At 37.6% G+C, this 20,834-nt stretch overlaps 1 protein-coding gene across 2 annotated transcripts in view; it reads right to left on the bottom strand.

Moving 5' to 3' along the window:
- CSMD1 (CUB and Sushi multiple domains 1) overlaps positions 1–20,834 on the bottom strand; it is a 2,926,925-nt gene that overhangs the window by 865,452 nt on the left and 2,040,639 nt on the right. For both annotated transcript variants that reach the window (XM_075340315.1, XM_075340314.1), the window contains exons 13-16: positions 12,004–12,186; positions 10,464–10,790; positions 5,060–5,254; positions 4,565–4,703 (exon numbers count right to left, since the gene is read on the bottom strand). In XM_075340315.1, coding sequence (XP_075196430.1) covers positions 4,565–4,703; positions 5,060–5,254; positions 10,464–10,790; positions 12,004–12,186 — 844 coding nt within the window. The remainder of the gene's footprint in view (positions 1–4,564; positions 4,704–5,059; positions 5,255–10,463; positions 10,791–12,003; positions 12,187–20,834) is intronic.

Below are 20,834 nucleotides of genomic sequence, written 5' to 3'. Positions count from 1 at the left end.
CAGCCTTGCTCAGAACGTTTGACAGTAAGCATCCTCTTTCTTCAGTTACAGAGTACACCCAAATGCTTAACTGATCCCCTGCTAGAAGATGGCAGTTTACTCTAAAGTTACTGTTCCCTTGTGTAAATTCACACCAGTATCTGCTTTAGCTATGCCACCTGCTCCTATTCTTGGCCTTCCATCCAGTATACACAGCTGACCTAGTCCTTGCTGAACTATGTGTTGTTCATCAAGAACCACCCAGCAACAACCCTTATTTTTAGACGTCGCAACTGTCTCAGGCTTACATCTTAGAGAATCCATCTCATCCTTATCAGGTGAGCTCATAATATAAAAACATATTATTAAAATGGTATTCTTACCACTTGTGGACACAGACAGAAAAGGGCCCCTCTGCAAGAACAATATGTGGGGGGTTGTAGTGAAATAATTCATCATGATAAATAATTCAACCTGTTTTGGAGGTAGAAATGGGCCCACCTTACAACTTGGGCCTCTGTGCGGCTGCACAGGTTGCACCAATGATATGTCCGCCCCTGATTCTTACTCTTTTATTGAAGCTTTTGTTTTAAAATTATATAAATTGATATGAAGCTACAGTTCCGGAATAAAAAAAAAATATCAATTTGAGCTCAAAATTGAAACATAGCAAACCTTAAAATATATCTATGTTGTGATTCTGTTGAAGACCCTCACCACCAGACTGGTCTCTCTTCTACAATCTAAGTGCATGCTGACAGGATGTACACAGGTTAAAAACATTAAGTTACAATTAAAGGTAATTGCTGGGTGCAGAGGACATTTCAATGAATGACTGTGATGCTCAACATTATGTGGCGTAGTGTGATGCTAGTCACTAGATACTACTTGCGTGCAGTGTGAATGGAGAAGTAGTTAAACAAGCTGGGATCAGGAACCAGGAGGACACGATAGACCACAAGGAGCAGGCAGAGATGATATCAACATAAAGGCCTAGGGTCAGGAATACAGAGGAGTATGTGTAGGATACAGGGAGCAGGAAGAGATGTGGTCAGGAGAAGGTCCGAGGTCAGAAGCCAGAAGGTAACGACAAAGTCAGGGGACAGGCAGAGCAGAGTCAACTAAAGTCCAGGGTCGAGAAGCCAAGATCAGATAACTGTACACAAATGGGAGCCAAGAGCACTTACTGTGGAACCAGGAAATACAACTGGTGACATTCTGGGTGAGCATGCTCCCTAATAAAGCAGAGCAATCACCCAGAACAAGGAGCATCTGAGAAAGTCCCTCCCAGCACCAGCAAAGCAACCAGTGCTAAGAAACAATCCATTCACAGGAGCTCAAGACAAACAGCAGAGCATCTAAACATGTAAAACTCTCTGTGCAATGGAACAGGCAAGTACCGGCTCTGCAGGAGACCATAGTAGAACATAAAAGAGCACAAGATGCTTTGCACATCGGAACCTTGACAATGACCTTTAAGTTCACTTGAACTCTTGTCACTATAAATGCCATCAATACACATGAACAAACTAAAGAATTGTCAGTGAAGGCACAAGACCATTAATGAGAGACTGGGTTGAATGTTTTGGGATTCATCAAAAGTCAAATATATCTGGAGGGTTTCCTAATTTTACCCAGATAAATAATCTTAGGGAAAAGAATGATCTGACAGTTGAAATATCAATGGACAGTACTTTTTTCAGTGCTAAAATAAGCAATAAAGAACTTCTAGAGGAGTATGGCAGCTTGTCTGTCATAGAGAACACAGAACACAAGAACACTCTGGGGAGACAGGCATTCCGATGTACAGGAGAATAGAGTGAGATAGCTGTCAGTCAATCGATTGCTCTGCCAACAGCTATCTAATATGCATATAGACCTTACTATACATTGTTATGCTCATTAAACAAATGCATTAAATATTTCATTAGCAGAATTGTTACATTTGCATCTGTTTATCCTGTATTGGAGCCTGAATCCTTAGATTTTTAATACCAGAAGCTCTAAAATATCAATTATAAAGCTGCTGTTTGAATCGCAGTGACTTAATATTTTAGAAGCAATTGATATTTTTTATACAAACAACACACAAGAAACCTAAGACAAATGATCTAGGCTATCTAGTAGTATTCCCAAAGTCATGGTTTATTACCATTAATCATTGATAAAAAAATTAAATTAATTATACCAAAGTATATACCCTACTGTTTTATCATCACTTGATAACCTTATTGAGGAAGAATAATTAATGTGAGCAATCCCGCTGATTTGGAGCCTACTGTGAACTTACACCTGGTAATTAAATGTTGATCTCAGTAGTAAGTCGAAAGATTCATGTTAATGTGTGTGACTTCATAGATCAATCAGTGTACTGCAGTGATAGAGTTAACCACGATATTGGCCAGCATGTCTGTTTACATTTTTTTTTCTTGAACCTTGCGTTAACAATTTTCTGCTCCTTGAATCTTTAGAGCTTAGATTTATGACAGATGATGAAGCATGAAATCATTCTCTACTGGCTATCTTTTTTTCATAACCAGCGAGCTGACACCCTCTCTTGATACAATATAACACTGTTCAGTGAATACTATTCAGATTTGTCTGTAGCGATGTTAACCTCTTGAACTATAAAACCAAAACATTGTACAATATTCTGCTTGTCAGGACAGATTAATAAAAAGATGTGGATTTCAAAATAGATAAAAGTCATGTAATCGTAATCTTGATTAATCTATTTATAAACTGCATTTGTCATGGAAAATAATTTCAAAGAATGTGATGATAGTGAATATAGACAAAAATGACAGCCTGCTTCTGAATTGTAATCATTGAACTTGGCTGAGGCAATTAGAGCAGCTATTTCTAGCTATCAATGGAAGAACCCATAGGACAAAAATATTTTTTCTCTTCCTGATGTAGTATGTCATTAGTTCATATATTAGTCTTCCAGCTATCAAATTTTTTGTGTGTGTGAATAAACTGTGCCTGTGTGTCTCCGTGTGTGTATATACGCATATGTATGTGTTTGTATGTGTATTCATACCCTCTGAACTTTCCCACATTTTGTTCATGTCACACCTACAAACTTGTATTTTATTGGCATGTTATGTGATATGCCAACACTAAGTGGCAAGTAGTTGTAAAGTGTAAAGGAAATATGTGGTTTTCTAAATATTTAAAAAATAAAAATCTGAAAATTGTGATTTACATTTGTATTCAGCCCCCCTGAGTCAATACTTTGTAGGACCACCTTTTGCTGCCATTACTGCTGCAAGTCTTTTGGGGAAAGTCTCTACCTGATTTGCACATCAAAAGGGTGACATTGTTTCCCATCTTTCTTTGCAAAATAGCTCTAGCTCAGTGAGATTGGATGGAGACCGTCTGAGAACAGTGATTTTCAATGGAGTTTAGATATGGAACGCAATGTTCAGTCCTGTCCTCTCCAGTGGACTGTTCAACCAATTGTGTAAAGAGAAGGACAAGAATACTGGTAATTTGCATATATTCAGCGCTGAACTAGTATAAAAAAAGATTTACTGTATATTGGAACATGTTAGAATTACAAGTAAAAGCTCAAACCAAGTAAGCGCAGAGAAACTAGATAAAAATCTTTCATTAGGGTTTAACATATGATGTCTTTTAGATGCCAGTGCTCCTGCCATTTTTTATTCTTTAAGTCAAAGCCACTTCACTAAAATGCCAGCCATTATTTCCTTCTTTTCAGACATTTTTGCACCTCTGACCTACTATGACAGGACCACTAAACATGGGACAAAATGCAATGTGTAAGCACCTCCGCCTTAAAAGACATTGTGCTCACACACCCATTTACAAGTTAAAATGAGTTTTTGCTATAATTTTATTCCATTTATTTTATCTAAGTCCACTAGTCCACTATACAGTACTAAAGATATGGGATTTCTATTTTGTGTTAATATTTAAGGTTTTTTTTTTTTACCACCAAACATGAGATAAAATGCAGTGTAAAAACACCCAAAAGAGGATTCTGAGTGGAATCCACCTGAAAAGACATTGTCTTCATTTACCCTTTTACAAGGCCAAATGAGTTTTTGCTATAATATTATTCAATTTATTTTAGTTAAGTCCACCATAAGGTTCTTGAGATATAGGATTTTTTATTTTGTGTTAATTATTATACTTTTTATCAAAGGAGAATTGCTCACACAGTAATAAAAAAGGAGCAGCCTAAAGACAAACCCATAGAGAATCCTGAGAGCAGCGTCCCCGTAGGAAAGACCATAAAAATTAGTACCAAAAAAAAAGAACCACATCTCTAAAACAATATGACAAATAAAAAAAAAACTGAGAAAATAAAAGATATAAGAGATAAAATAAAAATAAAACCTTAGCACTTTTGATCTACTCTCAGGACCTCTTTAAGCATAATATAAAAAAGGATAGTATAATGAAGACAAAGTGGCTGAGATACTGTTAGGAATATAATTATTTTAAGCATTCATCAGTGCTGCTATATTCCCAATTCTTCAATAGTCTTGAATACATAACCTTTGACATGTGGTTAATGATGTGACTATACAATAAACTGAAGGAATAAATTTATTACCTTTCAAAAGTAATTTTAACTGAATGTCCTGTGTTTGCTTCAATTATCCATTCACAATTTAATGAATCCTTGTAATACCCAGGCCAGCCTGGAGGAAAAATAATTCCACTTGATGATGTTAAGTGTCCACCACATGGAGCTAAAGAATAAAAATCCAGAAATTAATGATTTTCGGTTAAAAGACAACCTGTCAGCTTCCCTGATGTCAGGTTGGACGTAATAGGTTTTTGCCTAGTAAGAAGGCTGTAACATTCTTTCTTAAAGATGTGTTATTCCATTTTTCAATTATCCATCATTGAAATGTGTGAATAAATTGTTGTCTACGCATTATTGTACTCCTTTTTACATTATCTCAGAAAATCAAAGGTTCTATGTAACATGTTTTGTATGCTTTTAGTATTAAAGTAGCATCTAAGGCTTTATAATAGATTAGGCTGCTTTTCAACTAAAATATTGATCAAGCACATCTTCAAGTAAGCTATAATAATATATTACCTTCACATCTTGGGACAGTAGAGCTCCAAACAACATTGCCATCTTGGATAATGCAAGTGATAGACTCAGATCCTTGTGTTTTAATGAAGCCTTCATCACAATGAAAAGTAACAGAGCTTCCAAGAAGGAATCTGTCACCAAACCTTTTTCCATTTATTGGGATCCCTGGATCGTGACACTCATTTTGACCAAAGGCTGTGAAAATAGATCAAAGCATTATATTATATATATGGAGGTGAGATTTTTTTTTTGTTTAATTAAAAAATAAATATACTGTATATATATATATATATATACAGTTAGGTCCAGAAATATTTGGACAGTGACACAATTTTCACGAGTTGGGCTCTGCATGCCACCACATTGGATTTGAAATGAAACCTCTACAACAGAATTCAAGTGCAGATTGTAACGTTTAATTTGAAGGTTTGAACAAAAATATCTGATAGCAATTGTAGGAATTGTACACATTTCTTTACAAACACTCCACATTTTAGGAGGTCAAAAGTAATTGGACAAATAAACCAAACCCAAAAAAAATATTTTTATTTTCAATATTTTGTTGCGAATCCTTTGGAGGCAATCACTGCCTTAAGTCTGGAACCCATGGACATCACCAAACACTGGGTTTCCTCCTTCTTAATGCTTTGCCAGGCCTTTACAGCCGCAGCCTTCAGGTCTTGCTTGTTTGTGGGTCTTTCCGTCTTAAGTCTGGATTTGAGCAAGTGAAATGCATGCTCAATTGGGTTAAGATCTGGTGATTGACTTGGCCATTGCAGAATGTTCCACTTTTTTGCACTCATGAACTCCTGGGTAGCTTTGGCTGTATGCTTGGGGTCATTGTCCATCTGTACTATGAAGCGCCGTCCGATCAACTTTGCGGCATTTGGCTGAATCTGGGCTGAAAATATATCCCGGTACACTTCAGAATTCATCCGGCTACTCTTGTCTGCTGTAATGTCATCAATAAATACAAGTGACCCAGTGCCATTGAAAGCCATGCATGCCCATGCCATCACGTTGCCTCCACCATGTTTTACAGAGGATGTGGTGTGCCTTGGATCATGTGCCGTTCCCTTTCTTCTCCAAACTTTTTTCTTCCCATCATTCTGGTACAGGTTGATCTTGGTCTCATCTGTCCATAGAATACTTTTCCAGAACTGAGCTGGCTTCATGAGGTGTTTTTCAGCAAATTTAACTCTGGCCTGTCTATTTTTGGAATTGATGAATGGTTTGCATCTAGATGTGAACCCTTTGTATTTACTTTCATGGAGTCTTCTCTTTACTGTTAACTTAGAGACAGATACACCTACTTCACTGAGAGTGTTCTGGACTTCAGTTGATGTTGTGAACGGGTTCTTCTTCACCAAAGAAAGTATGCGGCGATCATCCACCACTGTTTTCATCCGTGGACGCCCAGGCCTTTTTGAGTTCCCAAGCTCACCAGTCAATTCCTTTTTTCTCAGAATGTACCCGACTGTTGATTTTGCTACTCCAAGCATGTCTGCTATCTCTCTGATGGATTTTTTCTTTTTTTTCAGCCTCAGGATGTTCTGCTTCACCTCAATTGAGAGTTCCTTAGACCGCATGTTGTCTGGTCACAGCAACAGCTTCCAAATGCAAAACCACACACCTGTAATCAACCCCAGACCTTTTAACTACTTCATTGATTACAGGTTAACGAGGGAGACGCCTTCAGAGTTAATTACAGCCCTTAGAGTCCCTTGTCCAATTACTTTTGGTCCCTTGAAAAAGAGGAGGCTATGCATTACAGAGCTATGATTCCTAAACCCTTTCTCCGATTTGGATGTGAAAACTCTCATATTGCAGCTGGGAGTGTGCACTTTCAGCACATATTATATATATAATTGTATTTCTGAACATGTTTTTGTAAACAGCTAAAATAACAAAACTTGTGTCACTGTCCAAATATTTCTGGACCTAACTGTATATATATATATATATATATATATATATATATATATATATATATATTTTGTTCATATATTATATATATATATATACATATGGAGTAACCGTCGACTCTGCTCTATCCTTCAAGCCACACATCCAAGCCCTCTTCACATCATGCAGACTACGACTCAAAGATATCTCCCGGATCTGTGCTTTCCTTAACCAAGAATCAGCAAAAACATTAGTGCATGTTCTCATCATCTCCCGCCTCGACTACTGCAACCTCCTGCTCTCTGGCCTCCCTTCCAACACTCTTGCACCCTTCCAATCCATCCTAAACTCTGCAGCCCGCTTAATGCATTTCTCCCCTCGCTATTCCCCAGCTTCGCCACTCTGCCAATCCCTTCACTGGCTTCCCATCGCCCATCGACTCCAGTTCACTACATTACCAATAACACACAAAGCCATCCACAACCTGTCTCCTCCTTACATCTGTGACCTAGTCTCCCGAAGCTACCTGCACGCAACCTCAGATCCTCACAAGATCTCCTTCTCTACTCCTCTTTTATCTCCTCTTCCCACAATCGCGTACAAGATTTCTCCTGTGCCTCCCCCATACTCTTGAACGCTCTACCTCAGCAAATCAGACTCTCCCCTACTGTAGAAAGCTTCAAGAGGAACCTCAAGACCAATCTCTTCCAACAAGCCTACAACCTACAATAGCCCTCAGTCCAGTAGACCACTGCGCAACCAGCTCTGTCCTCACCTCCTGTACCATCACCCATTCCCTGTAGACTGTGAGCCCTTGCGGACAGGGTACTCTCTCCTCCTATACCAGTCTGTTTTGTACTGTTAATGATTGTTGTAGGTATACCCTCTTTCACTTGTAAAGTGCCATGGAATAAATGGTGCTATAATAATAAATAATAATAATAATAATAATATATATATACATATATATATATTATTTTTTATTTTTTTAACTAAAACAGATAAAAAAAATCTCACCTCCATGATCTGCAGATCTGTCTCGCTAAATATTTTCATATGTTTTAAACATTTCTTTTTGTGATATCACTAGTACACATACCAATATTACCATATTACAACTTTGTTTGCAATACTGTTTACCTTATAATTCAAATATCAAAATAGATTAATTCTGTTGGCTAATAGGAACGTGACAATACTAAATAAGTATATCAACATAGTAGTAAAAATAGACATGGTCGCACATCCAAAAATCATAAGTTTTAAAGCCGCTAGGCAAAATTGAAATACCTGAACATGAGGTTCTTAGTTTAACATTCTGATCAGACTGTATGAAGCCCACTGCCACATCACAGGAAACCTCTGAGGGGGTCCCTAATCTATGCCTTAAAGGTGCGGCGCCGTGCGCCAACCACTGTCGCAGTGACAATGAACCAGCAGGGCAGGTGATCTGGTGCCTCACAGTACCCATCCTGAAAGGCTAAGTCCCCAAGACGGCAGGCCACACCGCTCCACAGACAAAAAATTAACTAAATAAGTATATATTGTCTAACATTTTAGAACTTTTGTTAAAAAAATATGTTTTAGTGGGAAAATTCATTTTTGAGTAGCTGTATATAAAGATACAATTTTTAAGTTTTTTATAGTGAAGGAAGATATTTTAGGGCTAAGTTGATAGGGGTTTTAAGAAACCTACGACCATACTAAGTAATATATCACTAGGATATAGAATCTCTTTATCTTTGTATGGGGTCTATGTATCAAAACCCCAATGAATTAAGGTAACAAAATGCTAATGAAATGTCTATTACGCCAGTGTTCCTCAACTAGTTCTGCAACATTTATTTTTTTCTAAATTTTGCAAGTATGGGAAATGTGCAACTGCTATTTTTGAATGCCTTATTCAGGTTTTTTGTTAATAAACTGTTGCCAATACTTTATTTCTTTTCTAGTTATGATCACATCAATCTTGGTCTGTGCACACTTGCATTCCGACATACCTAAAAAAAATCTCTTTTTCCTGCTGTTTTGTTAGGTGCTCAGTGTTGACTGGTCTGATGAGCATGTATGGACCAATCTCAACACCTTCTGTAAGCTCACTAAGGGGTGCTTCACACACAGCGAGCTCACTGCCGAGATCGCTGCTGAGTCACGCTTTTTGTGACGCAGCAGTGACCTCATTAGCGATCTCGCTGTGTGTGACACTGAGCAGTGATCTGGCCCCTGCTGCGAGATCGCTGCTCGTTACACACAGCCCTGGTTCGTTTTCTTCAAAGCCGCTCTCCTGCTGTGACACACAGATCGCTGTGTGTGACAGCAAGAGAGCGACAAATGAAGCGAGCAGGGAGCAGGAGCTGGCGTCTGACAGCTGAGGTAAGCTGTATCCAAGATAAACATCGGGTAACCAAGGTGGTTACCCGATATTTACCTTAGTTACCAGCCTCTGCAGCTCTCACGCTGCCTGTGCTGCCGGCTCCGGCTCTCTGCACATGTAGCTGCTGTACACATCGGGTTAATTAACACGATGTGTACAGCAGCTAGGAGAGCAAGGAGCCAGCGCTAAGCAGTGTGCGCGGCTCCCTGCTCTCTGCACATGTAGCTGCATTACACATCGGGTTAATTAACCCGATGTGTACTGTAGCTAGGAGAGCAAGGAGCCAGCGCTCAGTGTGCGCGGCTCCCTGCTCCCTGCTCACACTGGTAACTAATGTAAACATCGGGTAACCATACCCGATGTTTACCTTAGTTACCAGTCTCCGCAGCTTCCAGACGGCGGCTCCGTGCAAGCGCAGCATCGCTTGCACGTCGCTGCTGGCTGGGGGCTGGTCACTGGTCGCTGGTGAGATCTGCCTGTTTGACAGCTCACCAGCGACCATGTAGCGATGCAGCAGCGATCCTGACCAGGTCAGATCGCTGGTCGGATCGCTGCTGCATCGCTAAGTGTGAAGGTACCCTTACCCCGATCCATCAATCCATCAAAGGCAGAGAGGTCAGGTTGGATGGTTGTACGCTCATTGGAAAGCTCAATACAGAGTATCATGTAGGAGAAAAGTGAATAATGATCATTTTAGGAGGTATGCCAAGAAACTGGAGCTCAGAGAACAAACCAATAGGATACTAATTATGTGTGGTATAATGTGCTAAGGGCAATTCATTATTTGGAATCCAGATTACACGTTCCCTATAATTTTGCAAAGAAACATCTGATTCATCCCTGGAATAACACAAACGTTACTGTTAGCATGTGTTTTTGTAGATGAAACAGATGTTTCCCTGCAAAACTAATTGATTTTTAATCAAACAGTTTAAGGACAACAGCCACTCAGACCAACTGCGAATTTTAGCTAACTTCATGTGTACGCAGCCTAAAAGTCTCACTGCTTGAAATCAGTTGTGCACTGCAGTATGGGGTCAGGAGTGTTGATGTAGAGGAGAGCTGCTGAGAAGATACATTCATATACATTGTTAAGGATAAGAGAAAGCATATAGTAACACTTACTAGTATAGGTTATATTGAAGCCTCTTCCAGTTGTTGAATGATCAGACTGAAATTCTAAGCGGACAATATGACTGTTGCTTGCAATCTGAGAAGGTATCTCATTACCAGAAAATGTTCCAAGAGCAGGTAAATCTGCAATGCCTTCATCCTTTACAGCAACATAATCAAACTGTGGCTCCACATCAAAGTCATTGAAGATCAGATGAATCCTGCTCCCCGGCTCAGATATTATTAACCACACACAGTTCATGTTGTTTCCATACTCATCCGGGTAGTTTGGGGAAAGGATAATTCCAGAAGGTGTTGTAAAGTTAAAGAAGCATGAAACTAGGGTAGAGAGTTAAAAACATGCTATTAGAATAACATTAATAAAAAAAATGTATGATATCCCTCTATCTATCCATGTATCTATCTATCTATCCTTCTATCTATCTATCTATCAATTATCTATCCATCTGTCTATCTGTCTATCTATTGAAGCTACATTGCAATTCATTTATATGGCTATATACAGTATATATATATGTTATATATATATATTAGTTGATTTACCGTAGACACCACTATTGCTTGAAAAAAAATGACTTGACAGCTGATACATGGTGCCCAAATCACAGACAGCATGTTTCTGGCACTGGCTGTAGGACCTCAGGGGTATATTTGATGCAAGGCCACTGTGTAATTTCAGAGAAAAACATACTTTTAATAGCCACCAGGAACAAAGCCACGCAATATACTTCTCACACTGGCAGGTTTCCGGATGCATCTTGGCTCCCGTTGCCCATGGATTGGGCATCATGTGTCGCATGTCAGGTTCTCTATAACATTCAGGGCTCAAACAGTATTGGCTAAATAAGTTTCTATTGATTAACAATTTCCATTTTGTGATATCTGTTAAGATAGATAGACGATAGATAATAGATAGAAAGATAGAGGGATAGATAGATAATGAATAGATAGATGGATAGATAAATAGATAGATAAACAGTATATATACAGAGAGAGAAAGAGAGAGATAAATAGCGATAGAGAATGGATAGATAAATAAATTGATATATTAATAGAAAATATAGATAGATAGATAGATAGATAGATAGATAGATAGATAGATAGATAGATAGATAGATGGATATATAGATAGATAGATAGATAGATACATGGACATATAGATAGAGATAAATGTTAGATCGATAGAATAGCTAGATTCAAGAAATAGAGGTAGCACACCAATGATCCAGTAGAAGTGTTGTTTTATTTGCTCATGTGCAAAATATTGCCTTATTTTGACTCCCACTCAGCTGAGGCTTTGTCAAGCCTTGTCAAAGGGTCCACTAGTTGGGGAGCTCAAACTAAAAAACAATTATATTACAGTATATAAATATAAAATAAATGAAGTGAAAATTGATGGATGGCTGAATAGATAGATTGATAGATATAAGATTGTATTGATATTGTTGATATCATTGTATACAATTGTGTACTTTATATCATAATATTGTTTTCCTTTTTTCTCCTTTACAAATAATATAAAACAACTTACAAACACAACTGGGCTTATTTCCAGACCACTGGTTATTTTGTTGACATGTGATTGTTTTTTCTCCAACGAGTTCAAAAGCTGACTGACACTCAAACGTTAGTATGTCTCCATGCACGAAGCTGCTGCCGTTTCTTTTACCATAAACAGGAATTCCTGGATCTCCGCATCCACCTTTCTCAATTTCTGAATAAAAGATAGACAAATAGGACAATTGTTAAAATGGTATTTATTTAGAATGCGCACAATTTGTTTATTCTGATATTAGAAAAATGAGGTTTCATGCTAATAATACGATAATAATAGCCAATATATGCATACAACTCAATATATGAAATCTAAAAATGTAATCACTATATACCGTATAGCACTGGATATATTTATATGATGTAAACACTCATATTTCAATTTGCTGTATTTTCTTCCATGTATCTATATTTTCTCATGTGCAAATTCAATAGAATAATGTAGAATTATGTATTTAAGTATTTCCTAGTTGTTGAGTTTTTGTAAAGGAATGTTTTCACTTGTACTATTCCTTAAAAATGAGTTATTGCATGGCTACACTACTAAGTATATTGAATCTACAGGTCATGCTCAAACACAGAAAATCAATAAGACCAGGCACAGTGTGATAGAACTAAAATCCAATACAAGCAAACAGCAAAATAATTAGACATTTAACTGTTCATTTAACTGCTTAGAGAAGGCTAATAATAGTTAAATGGAGATGAATCATCTATGAAAGAGTTCATAGCACCAAGATTCCAAGAATGCTTCTGTGTCCATAACTTCTATTGATCTACAGTAATCCCGCAATAGGATATAAATTATGCTTATGCAGTATTCTGTGTTTTTTCTATTATGTTGTAATATAAATCAGTTTTGTACATTGGTATCACTTCATTTAATCAATGCATTTTTATCATGCAAGCTTCTGCAAAATACAGTATGTCTTCTGCACAAGCAAGTTATTAACTGTGCCAGCATGTAGTAAGTGTAGGAGAGGATTGAAAATATGGTAGTTATTTCAAATTGCGATATTCAGCTTCATAGTTCAAAGATGTTCATATACTCCACAGTATAGAGGAAAATTATTTTGCACACTGCAGGCAGGGTCAGACTAAATCATCATAGTATGAGTATATGTACATCTTTATACCCTAAAGGGGAGGTGACTACAATAGGCACTAAAAGATAAACAACAAACTACATTTGAAGCCGATGTAAAGCCCATATCACATAATTATTATGGATCCTTAAGAAAAAACTTAAGAGTTTGTACTTTTTAGACATTGACTACCTTTTAAAAAGGGTCCTTGTGAGTAAATTGTTTTTAATGTGTTCCCTTACTACATCTCACAACCATCTGATATAATCTCCAGGCAAAGGAATGGCTAGTGACCCGCTCAACTGTTATAAAGTAAGTGCTTGGAGAAAGAAAGCTATGTATATGAAGGGCTAGCTCCAGAACTCAGGAGGACACAATAGAAGGAAAATTTGTGCAAATGTGTTTATTGATTTTCTACAAAAAGATAGTGCATCTCAATCAAAAGCAAAGCCTCTGTTTTGGCTATTGAAAACCTTTATCAAGGATCTGTGTCTCATAAGGTTGAGGAAAATTAGACAGGTCAGTCGTCTTAAGGCCACGTCACACTAAGCAACATCACTAGCAACATCGCTGCTAAGGAACAACTTTTGTGACGTAGCAGCGATGTTGCTAGCGATGTCGCTGTGTGTGACATCCAGCAACAACCTGGCCCCTGCTGTTAGGTCGTTGGTTGTTGCTGAATGTCCTGGACCATTTTTTAGTTGTTGCTCTCCCGCTGTGAAGCACATATCGCTGTGTGTGACAGCGACAGAGCAACAACTGAATGTGCAGGCAGCAGGAGCCGGCTTCTGCGGACGCTGGTAACCATCGGGTAACCAAGAAGCCCTTACCTTGGTTACCCGATATTTACCTTCATTACCAGTGTCCGCCGCTCTCAGCTGTCAGTGCTGGCTTCCTGCTCTCTGCACACGTAGCCACAGTACACATTGGGTAATTAACCCGATGTGTACTGTGGCTAGGAGCATTTTAAAGAGCATTATTCGGATCCACATATACTTAAATAGAGATTGGCATCCGGGCAGATTTACAGGATTAATTCCAGTCCTGAACCAGGTATATTTTTTTAAATCCGGTAGGACCCACCAATGCCGCATATCTGCTGGTTGGCCCATCACTACTTGTAATATTTTGAATTCATATGATTGGAGCTTTCTAAAAGCTTATCTATTGTGTGTGTGTTTTTGTTGCTAAAATTTTGAGGTAGATATGATGCTAAGAATGCTTCTTACTGCATTTTTTGGTGGCGTTGTAGCAACAAAAAAAAAAAAAAGCAATTCTAGTGTTGTGTTTTTCCTTTGCGGTGTTTGTTCGAGTTATTTAATTTAATACTTTCACAGATTTATTTTTTGACAACACAACAATACCAAATATACTTAATATACTTAATTTTTTTTTGTTTATTTTTTTTTTAGTCAAAGGAAAAGGATGGTGATTCGAATTATTACTTTTTTAATTTTTTAAAAATATTCTTATATATATTTTTGGTCTCTTGGGACTTTAACCTTTGGTTGATTGCTACGGCTATATCTTAGGAGGGCTGTTTTATATATATATATATATATATATATATATATATATATATATATATACTGCAGTACCAGTCAGAGTAAGATCTGACAAAACATTGGATATATGGGTCCATTGAGACAATGAGAATTTTTTAATTCATTAAATTGGTGAACAAGAACATGTGGAGGAGTATTTATTCAAATAAACTTTTTTCCTGTGTGTGTGTTTTTTTCTATACATACCTAGTTAGTAATGGGTGTCTGATAGACACATCCCCATTACTAATCACGGGCCTAGATTCCAACTATGAATTCAAAGCTGAGATAAACTAGAAAAGTATTACCCCGATTTTCACCGCAAAAGGGCAATTGTGAAGAGCCAGGCAAATAGCCAGAATTGGTGCATCTAATGAATGTGTTACTTCTCCGGTGGCTGTGGACTGCTATTTTTAGGCTGAAAGGGGCCAAATAACAATGGCCTCTCCCACCCTGATAATATTAGCCCCCAGCTATTTGCTTTAGCTTGGCTGGTTATTAAACATAGGGCGTAGCCCCTACCATTTGTTTTAATTATTTAAATAATTTAAAAAAAAATCTTGGGATACCCTTTATTTTTGATAACCAGCCAAGGGAAAACAGACAGCTGAGGGTTGAAGCCCATAGTTGTCTGCTTTACCTGCACTGGTTATTATCAAAAATACATGGGACCCAAACTCATTTTTTTATTTCGTATCCACATTTGTTTGCAGGGCAATTTCTCTAATTTTGCTCCTTTTGCAGCCCACTAAGCCTTATTATGACCATGTTATAGCCATTTTCGGCACAAAAGTTTGATTCTCCAATGACTTTTATTGCTTTGTGGTCTATGGTAAAGTTCAGGTCAAGCCCAGGTACCGAACTGAACTTTTAACTGATCTTTGCCTTATCTAGGAGAACAGGAACTTCTATGGGTCCACTCATATCTCTTTGCCTATGAACACATAAAATTGTGCACACATTTTAAATTTCATTGTCAAAAATGGACAGCAGCATTTAATTGGTTACCATTGAATGGACTTCAGTGTTGCTTGCTACTGTTACAGGCAAATGCTGGTTGTGTAACACAGGTAGTATCTGCTAGGTATGATGCAGTCTGAGATCCTGAGCCTATATCATGTGCAGAGACATGATATAGGATGTACAAATATATCCAATGTCGGGAAAGGATTACATTAAGAACAGTTTTCCTTTCTAACAATTGAAACCATGGCTTTCATGGAACTTCAAGACCGTACCTGGTTATCAGATAGTACCCATATTGTACACAATTTCTTAAGTGTCTTAAAATCAAAAGAAATATGTCAATCTACAAGTCTAAAGTGGGCTTTACATGCTACAAAAAATCTAACGATGTGTCAGTGGGGTCACGTTGTAAGTGACGCACATCCGGCATCGTTAGTGTTGTTGTAGAGTGTGACAGCTATGTGTGATTGCGATTGAACGTAAAACCGTTCATCGCATACACGTCGTTCATTTCCTTAAAATTGCACGTCGGGTGGCTCAATGTTCCCGAGGTATCACACATTGCAGTGTGTGACACCCCTTGAACGATGAACAGATATTACCTGCGTCCCGCGGCTCCCACCGGCAATGCGGAAGGAAGGAGGTGGGCGGGATGTTTACATCCCGCTCATCTCCGCCCCTCCGCTTCTACTGGCTGGCTGCCGCGTGACGTCGCTGTGACACCGAACATCCCTCCAACTCCAGGAAGTAGGTGTTCGCCGCCCACATCGAGGTCGTATGGAAGGGTAAGTACGTGTGACGGGAAATAATCGTTGGGGCGACACAGTGAACAAATTGAACGTGCCGCACATACGATGGGGGCGGGTACGATCGCATAGGATATCGATGTGATATAGTAAGGTGTAATGCAGCCTTTACACACATTAAAAAGTAGCTGAAACTCATTTTGGCCAATACCTTTCAATTGCTGACTGAAATGATGATCACAAGTTTTTTAGATTTTATGAAGTTAAAAAGGTGGGTTGTGCCCTACAATAGACATCTTGAGTTGCATAGAAATAAGATTTTAATCATTAACAGACCTACTAAGATACTAATTATTATTTCCTATAACAAAAAGAACATTTTACAGTAGCCGGAGAAAACCAGACAAAATTAAGTTTTTCAACACACAAGGTTTCTGTATTGAATTCTCTATAGGTCCGGCAATGCAAGAGCATAGATTGTGAATGAACTCTCACTGTCATAATAAAAGGAGGAAAGCTTAGATCCAAAAATAGAGTTAGCTGCCAGAGTATGTGCATCAAACAATGTTTCGGATAGTAACACGATGACAATCTTTGTCACACTCAGAATAGAAAAGAATATGTCTAGTAGATTTGTGTCATTCCACAGTACATTACTTAGACGATATTCCATTCAGATCATGTAAGAGCATCACATGAATGGAATGGATCTTGATCAGAGTACAAAAAAATGTACTTAATATGTATGAATTGTCTCTTTCGATTTTGTGTTAAATCTTACCTGATTGATAGTTGAACATAATCTTACTCTTTATCTTCATCTATAATCATCTTTCAAGGTAGCCAATAAAAGACATGAACTACTTAGGACTTTAAAATTCTATTATTTTTATCTAATAGCTAACATGGTATAAAGATATATTTGATGGTGTTAAAATATAAAGGCAGTTATATACCTATTAAGAATATTCAAATAGTTTGGATGACTATTGATTTCTTTGATGCTTAATTTTATACTTAATCAGGTTTTCTCATTATGGTCAAGTTGTGCAAATTCCATATGGAATTAGCTCCAGTGACTTGTAGGCCAAAGGTAATAGTATTTACCTAAAAAATGTAAAAGATATAAGATTATAGGGAGTAGAAATGAGCAAACTTGAGGTTTGGTTTTCAAACCGAACAGCAACTTAAAAAAACAAGACTCGGGTACGGAGTTCAAATGTATTACATGTGAACTTAAAGGGAACCTGTCTCCAGATGTTTATAATACTCACCTAATGGTCAGTTCGGACCACACTGGGTCGGATGGGCGTCTCCGTTCTCTGGGTCCAGTGCCTCCTCTTTCGGCCATCTTTGTCCTCCTTCTTCTGAAGCCTGTGTGCATGACGCGTTCTACGTCATCTACACTAGCCAACATTGAGGTCCTGTGCAGGCGTATTTTGATCTACTCTGAGCAGGGCAGATCAACGTGCGCATATGCGGGACCTCACTGTCGGCGAGTGTGTATGACGTAGGATGTGTCATCCACACTAGCTTCAGAAGGATGAAAAAGATGGCCGAAAGAGGAGGAGCGGGACCTGGAGAACCGAAATGTCCGTCCGACCTCGTCTGCTCTGCACTGACCATTAGGTAAGTTTTATAAACATCCGGAGACAGGTTCCCTTTAACTTGCACGAGCAATGCTGTGCTCAGGTATGCTTGGTGCTTAGCCCTGTGAGAGCCGCTTGCAGTGTTTGAATGGCTCGCATTGGGGGTAACAACACCATGATCACATGTAGTGTGCAACCCCTTAAAAAAAAATAAAAATGTCTGACTACTCTCCCCCGGACGTGATCTGCTTATGGCTGGCTTTATGTGGGAGGAGACTCAAACTGCCAATCAGTGTTTTCAAACCAGCTAGGGTACTGTTCGGACAAGTGGAGGATTGGTTCCTTTGCTGCCAGTGAATTGAACCTACAAAGCTTTTTCTTTAGTCAACAGAAAATGTACACACAAATGTAGAAATGTAGAGAACTGTTTCCAAGGTCAAAAGGAGCACCAAGATTACCTTTCATTTATTTCTTAATATCTCCAAAAATGTCCCATTTCTAATGGCATGGACTTTACTGTTGTGTTTTACATATCCCTGACACTGAATTAGACCCGTCATTGCCTTCGCTCTTCGATTCATGAAATGATCTTATCATTAATATGTTCCGTCATGTCAATGCCAACAGAATTGCTTGCTGCTAACTTAAGTATACTCAGCAATGTATTGGATAATAAAAAGGATTTATGATAATTTGTAAGTAGATATAAGACACATAATTCTTTGAATTTAAAGCTTGGGATTGCAGTAACATAATTTGCACCATTGTCTTACAAGAGATGCCAAAATTCATTTATAATATATACTATTAAACATTAAATATACTTTAAACATAAAAATGCAAAACTAAATGATGGCAAGTAGAGCTACATAGTATGTAAAATCTTTTCTGAAAAATACACAGTGTTTCTTTAGGGTGGCAATTTAATGCATTAAATTTGTAACAATTATTATTTAGATTTTTTTAAGTGAATGTGTCATTAGAAAATTATCCATTGTTTAAATCAGGTTTTAAATGTTTAAAGCATTTTAAAAAAATTGATATATTTTTCTTTTTCATTTTTCATATCACTATCTACAACACAATTCCCCCCAAAATGGGGTGCTGTGTAAAATGTAAAGAAAACAAGAATGCAATGATGTGAAATTCTCTTATAGCCATATTTTATTCAGAACATAGAAAAATGTCTTTCAACCTTGCTGTTTTCTATTTGATGTGAAAACATGACCAGGAAGAAGCCATAGTGGTCAAAATACAGTTGGGCTTAACTTGATTTTTTTTAGATGCCGTTTTTAAACATCTTTTGTAAGTACAATAAAATAGTAGAAGGAAGCTTTGTATTGCCGTACTGCTTTATTGTTGGCCTTTTTGGCCTTTGCTCTCCACATTCCTTTTAGGAGGATAAGAAGATAAGGCTTAATAGTTTTATCTCCAGAAGAAGCACAATAATAGAAAGGATAACATTCAGGGAATCAAGCAACACTTTGTAAGTGGACTCGTGATTGCTACCCCTGAATTTCTTCAGCCATGTTTTTAGTTTGTGGGTGATGCATTTGGATGGTTTGCTATGACTTGGGAGAAAGCTATTCAGGCTTCATTTGTTGAAATGTCAACATTGACGATTTTATATATATATATATATATATATATATATATATATATATATATATACATATATATATATATATATATATAGAGAGAGAGAGAGAGAGAGAGAGAGAGAGAGAGAGAGAGAAAGAGTATTGTGCAAAGATTCCAGATTGGTGTGTATAACTAAAGGTTACTTTAAAATAGAGGTTTAAACAGTTTATTTTCATTTATTATGAATAAAAAAGAAAAACGGAAATGAAAAAGAGAAATCTAAATCACAGAATATGGAATACAGATAATAATAATTAGACATTTTTTTCATTTTAGTTGAAAATATTGTCATTTAGAAAATCATGGCAGCAACGCATCCTAAAAAAGTGTTGACAAAGACAAAAAAGGCTTAAAGAGTAAGTGGCACTAACAAAATAACACAAGATTGGTCAACTTACAGCAATGTCACCTAACTGTGTAGAAAAAGAACACGTTAGAGAGGCAAAGACTCTTAAAAGCAAAAATTGTCAGAGGTTCAGCAATCTTTTGCCAACTGTGTCCAAAAAGTGAGTTTTTGTAATTTATTTCAAATAAAGGATTTTTTCAGTGTTTGTGTTTATTTCTTTTTATGCCCTACTAATCTAGGGCATAGTGGCATCTGTGAGTAGTCATTAATTACCCTTATTACCCCGATTACCACTGCACCAGGGCAATCCAGGTGAGATGAGTAAAGTTAACAGTTTGTCGCATCTTAAAGCTGCAGGCTGCCATTTTTAGGTTAGGGCCTATAACCAAGGAGCTTCCCAGCCTGAGAATACAAGCTTCCAGCTGTTGGCTTTATCATAGCTGGGTATCACAATTGGTAAGAAGCGCATGATGTTTAAAAAAAAAAATAAAATAATAATAATTTTTACAAAAGCCAGAAGTGGTCCTTCTTATTTCACATTTTAATACACAACAAAGATAATCACATGGCTGAGGACTGCATGGATAATGAGTGGCCTCAGAAGCAGTGTTACAGCTGTGCTGGAGACTGGTAGGTATAAGGTGTCTGCTCTAATCGACCTATCCCTTCTACCACCATTTTAAAGTGCCAGATTCCAGTCCACATAATTTTATATGGGGACTGTCATCCATCCAGATATCTGGGATCAATTTCGGGCCAGAACAGGGTTTTTTTTTTACCCAATGATCCAGGATATCTCAGAGTCCGCCCATCACTGCTCTGCACCAAAGGTCATTTAATATGAACTAAAGCAAAATGTAAAACTATGTTCAGAGTAATCAAAATGTGAAA

This window comes from Anomaloglossus baeobatrachus, chromosome 3 (assembly GCF_048569485.1).
Source record: "Anomaloglossus baeobatrachus isolate aAnoBae1 chromosome 3, aAnoBae1.hap1, whole genome shotgun sequence".
In the NCBI taxonomy this organism is placed as follows: domain Eukaryota; kingdom Metazoa; phylum Chordata; class Amphibia; order Anura; family Aromobatidae; genus Anomaloglossus; species Anomaloglossus baeobatrachus.
Note: the sequence above shows the minus strand (reverse complement) of the source record. Positions and strands in the feature narration are given on the sequence as shown.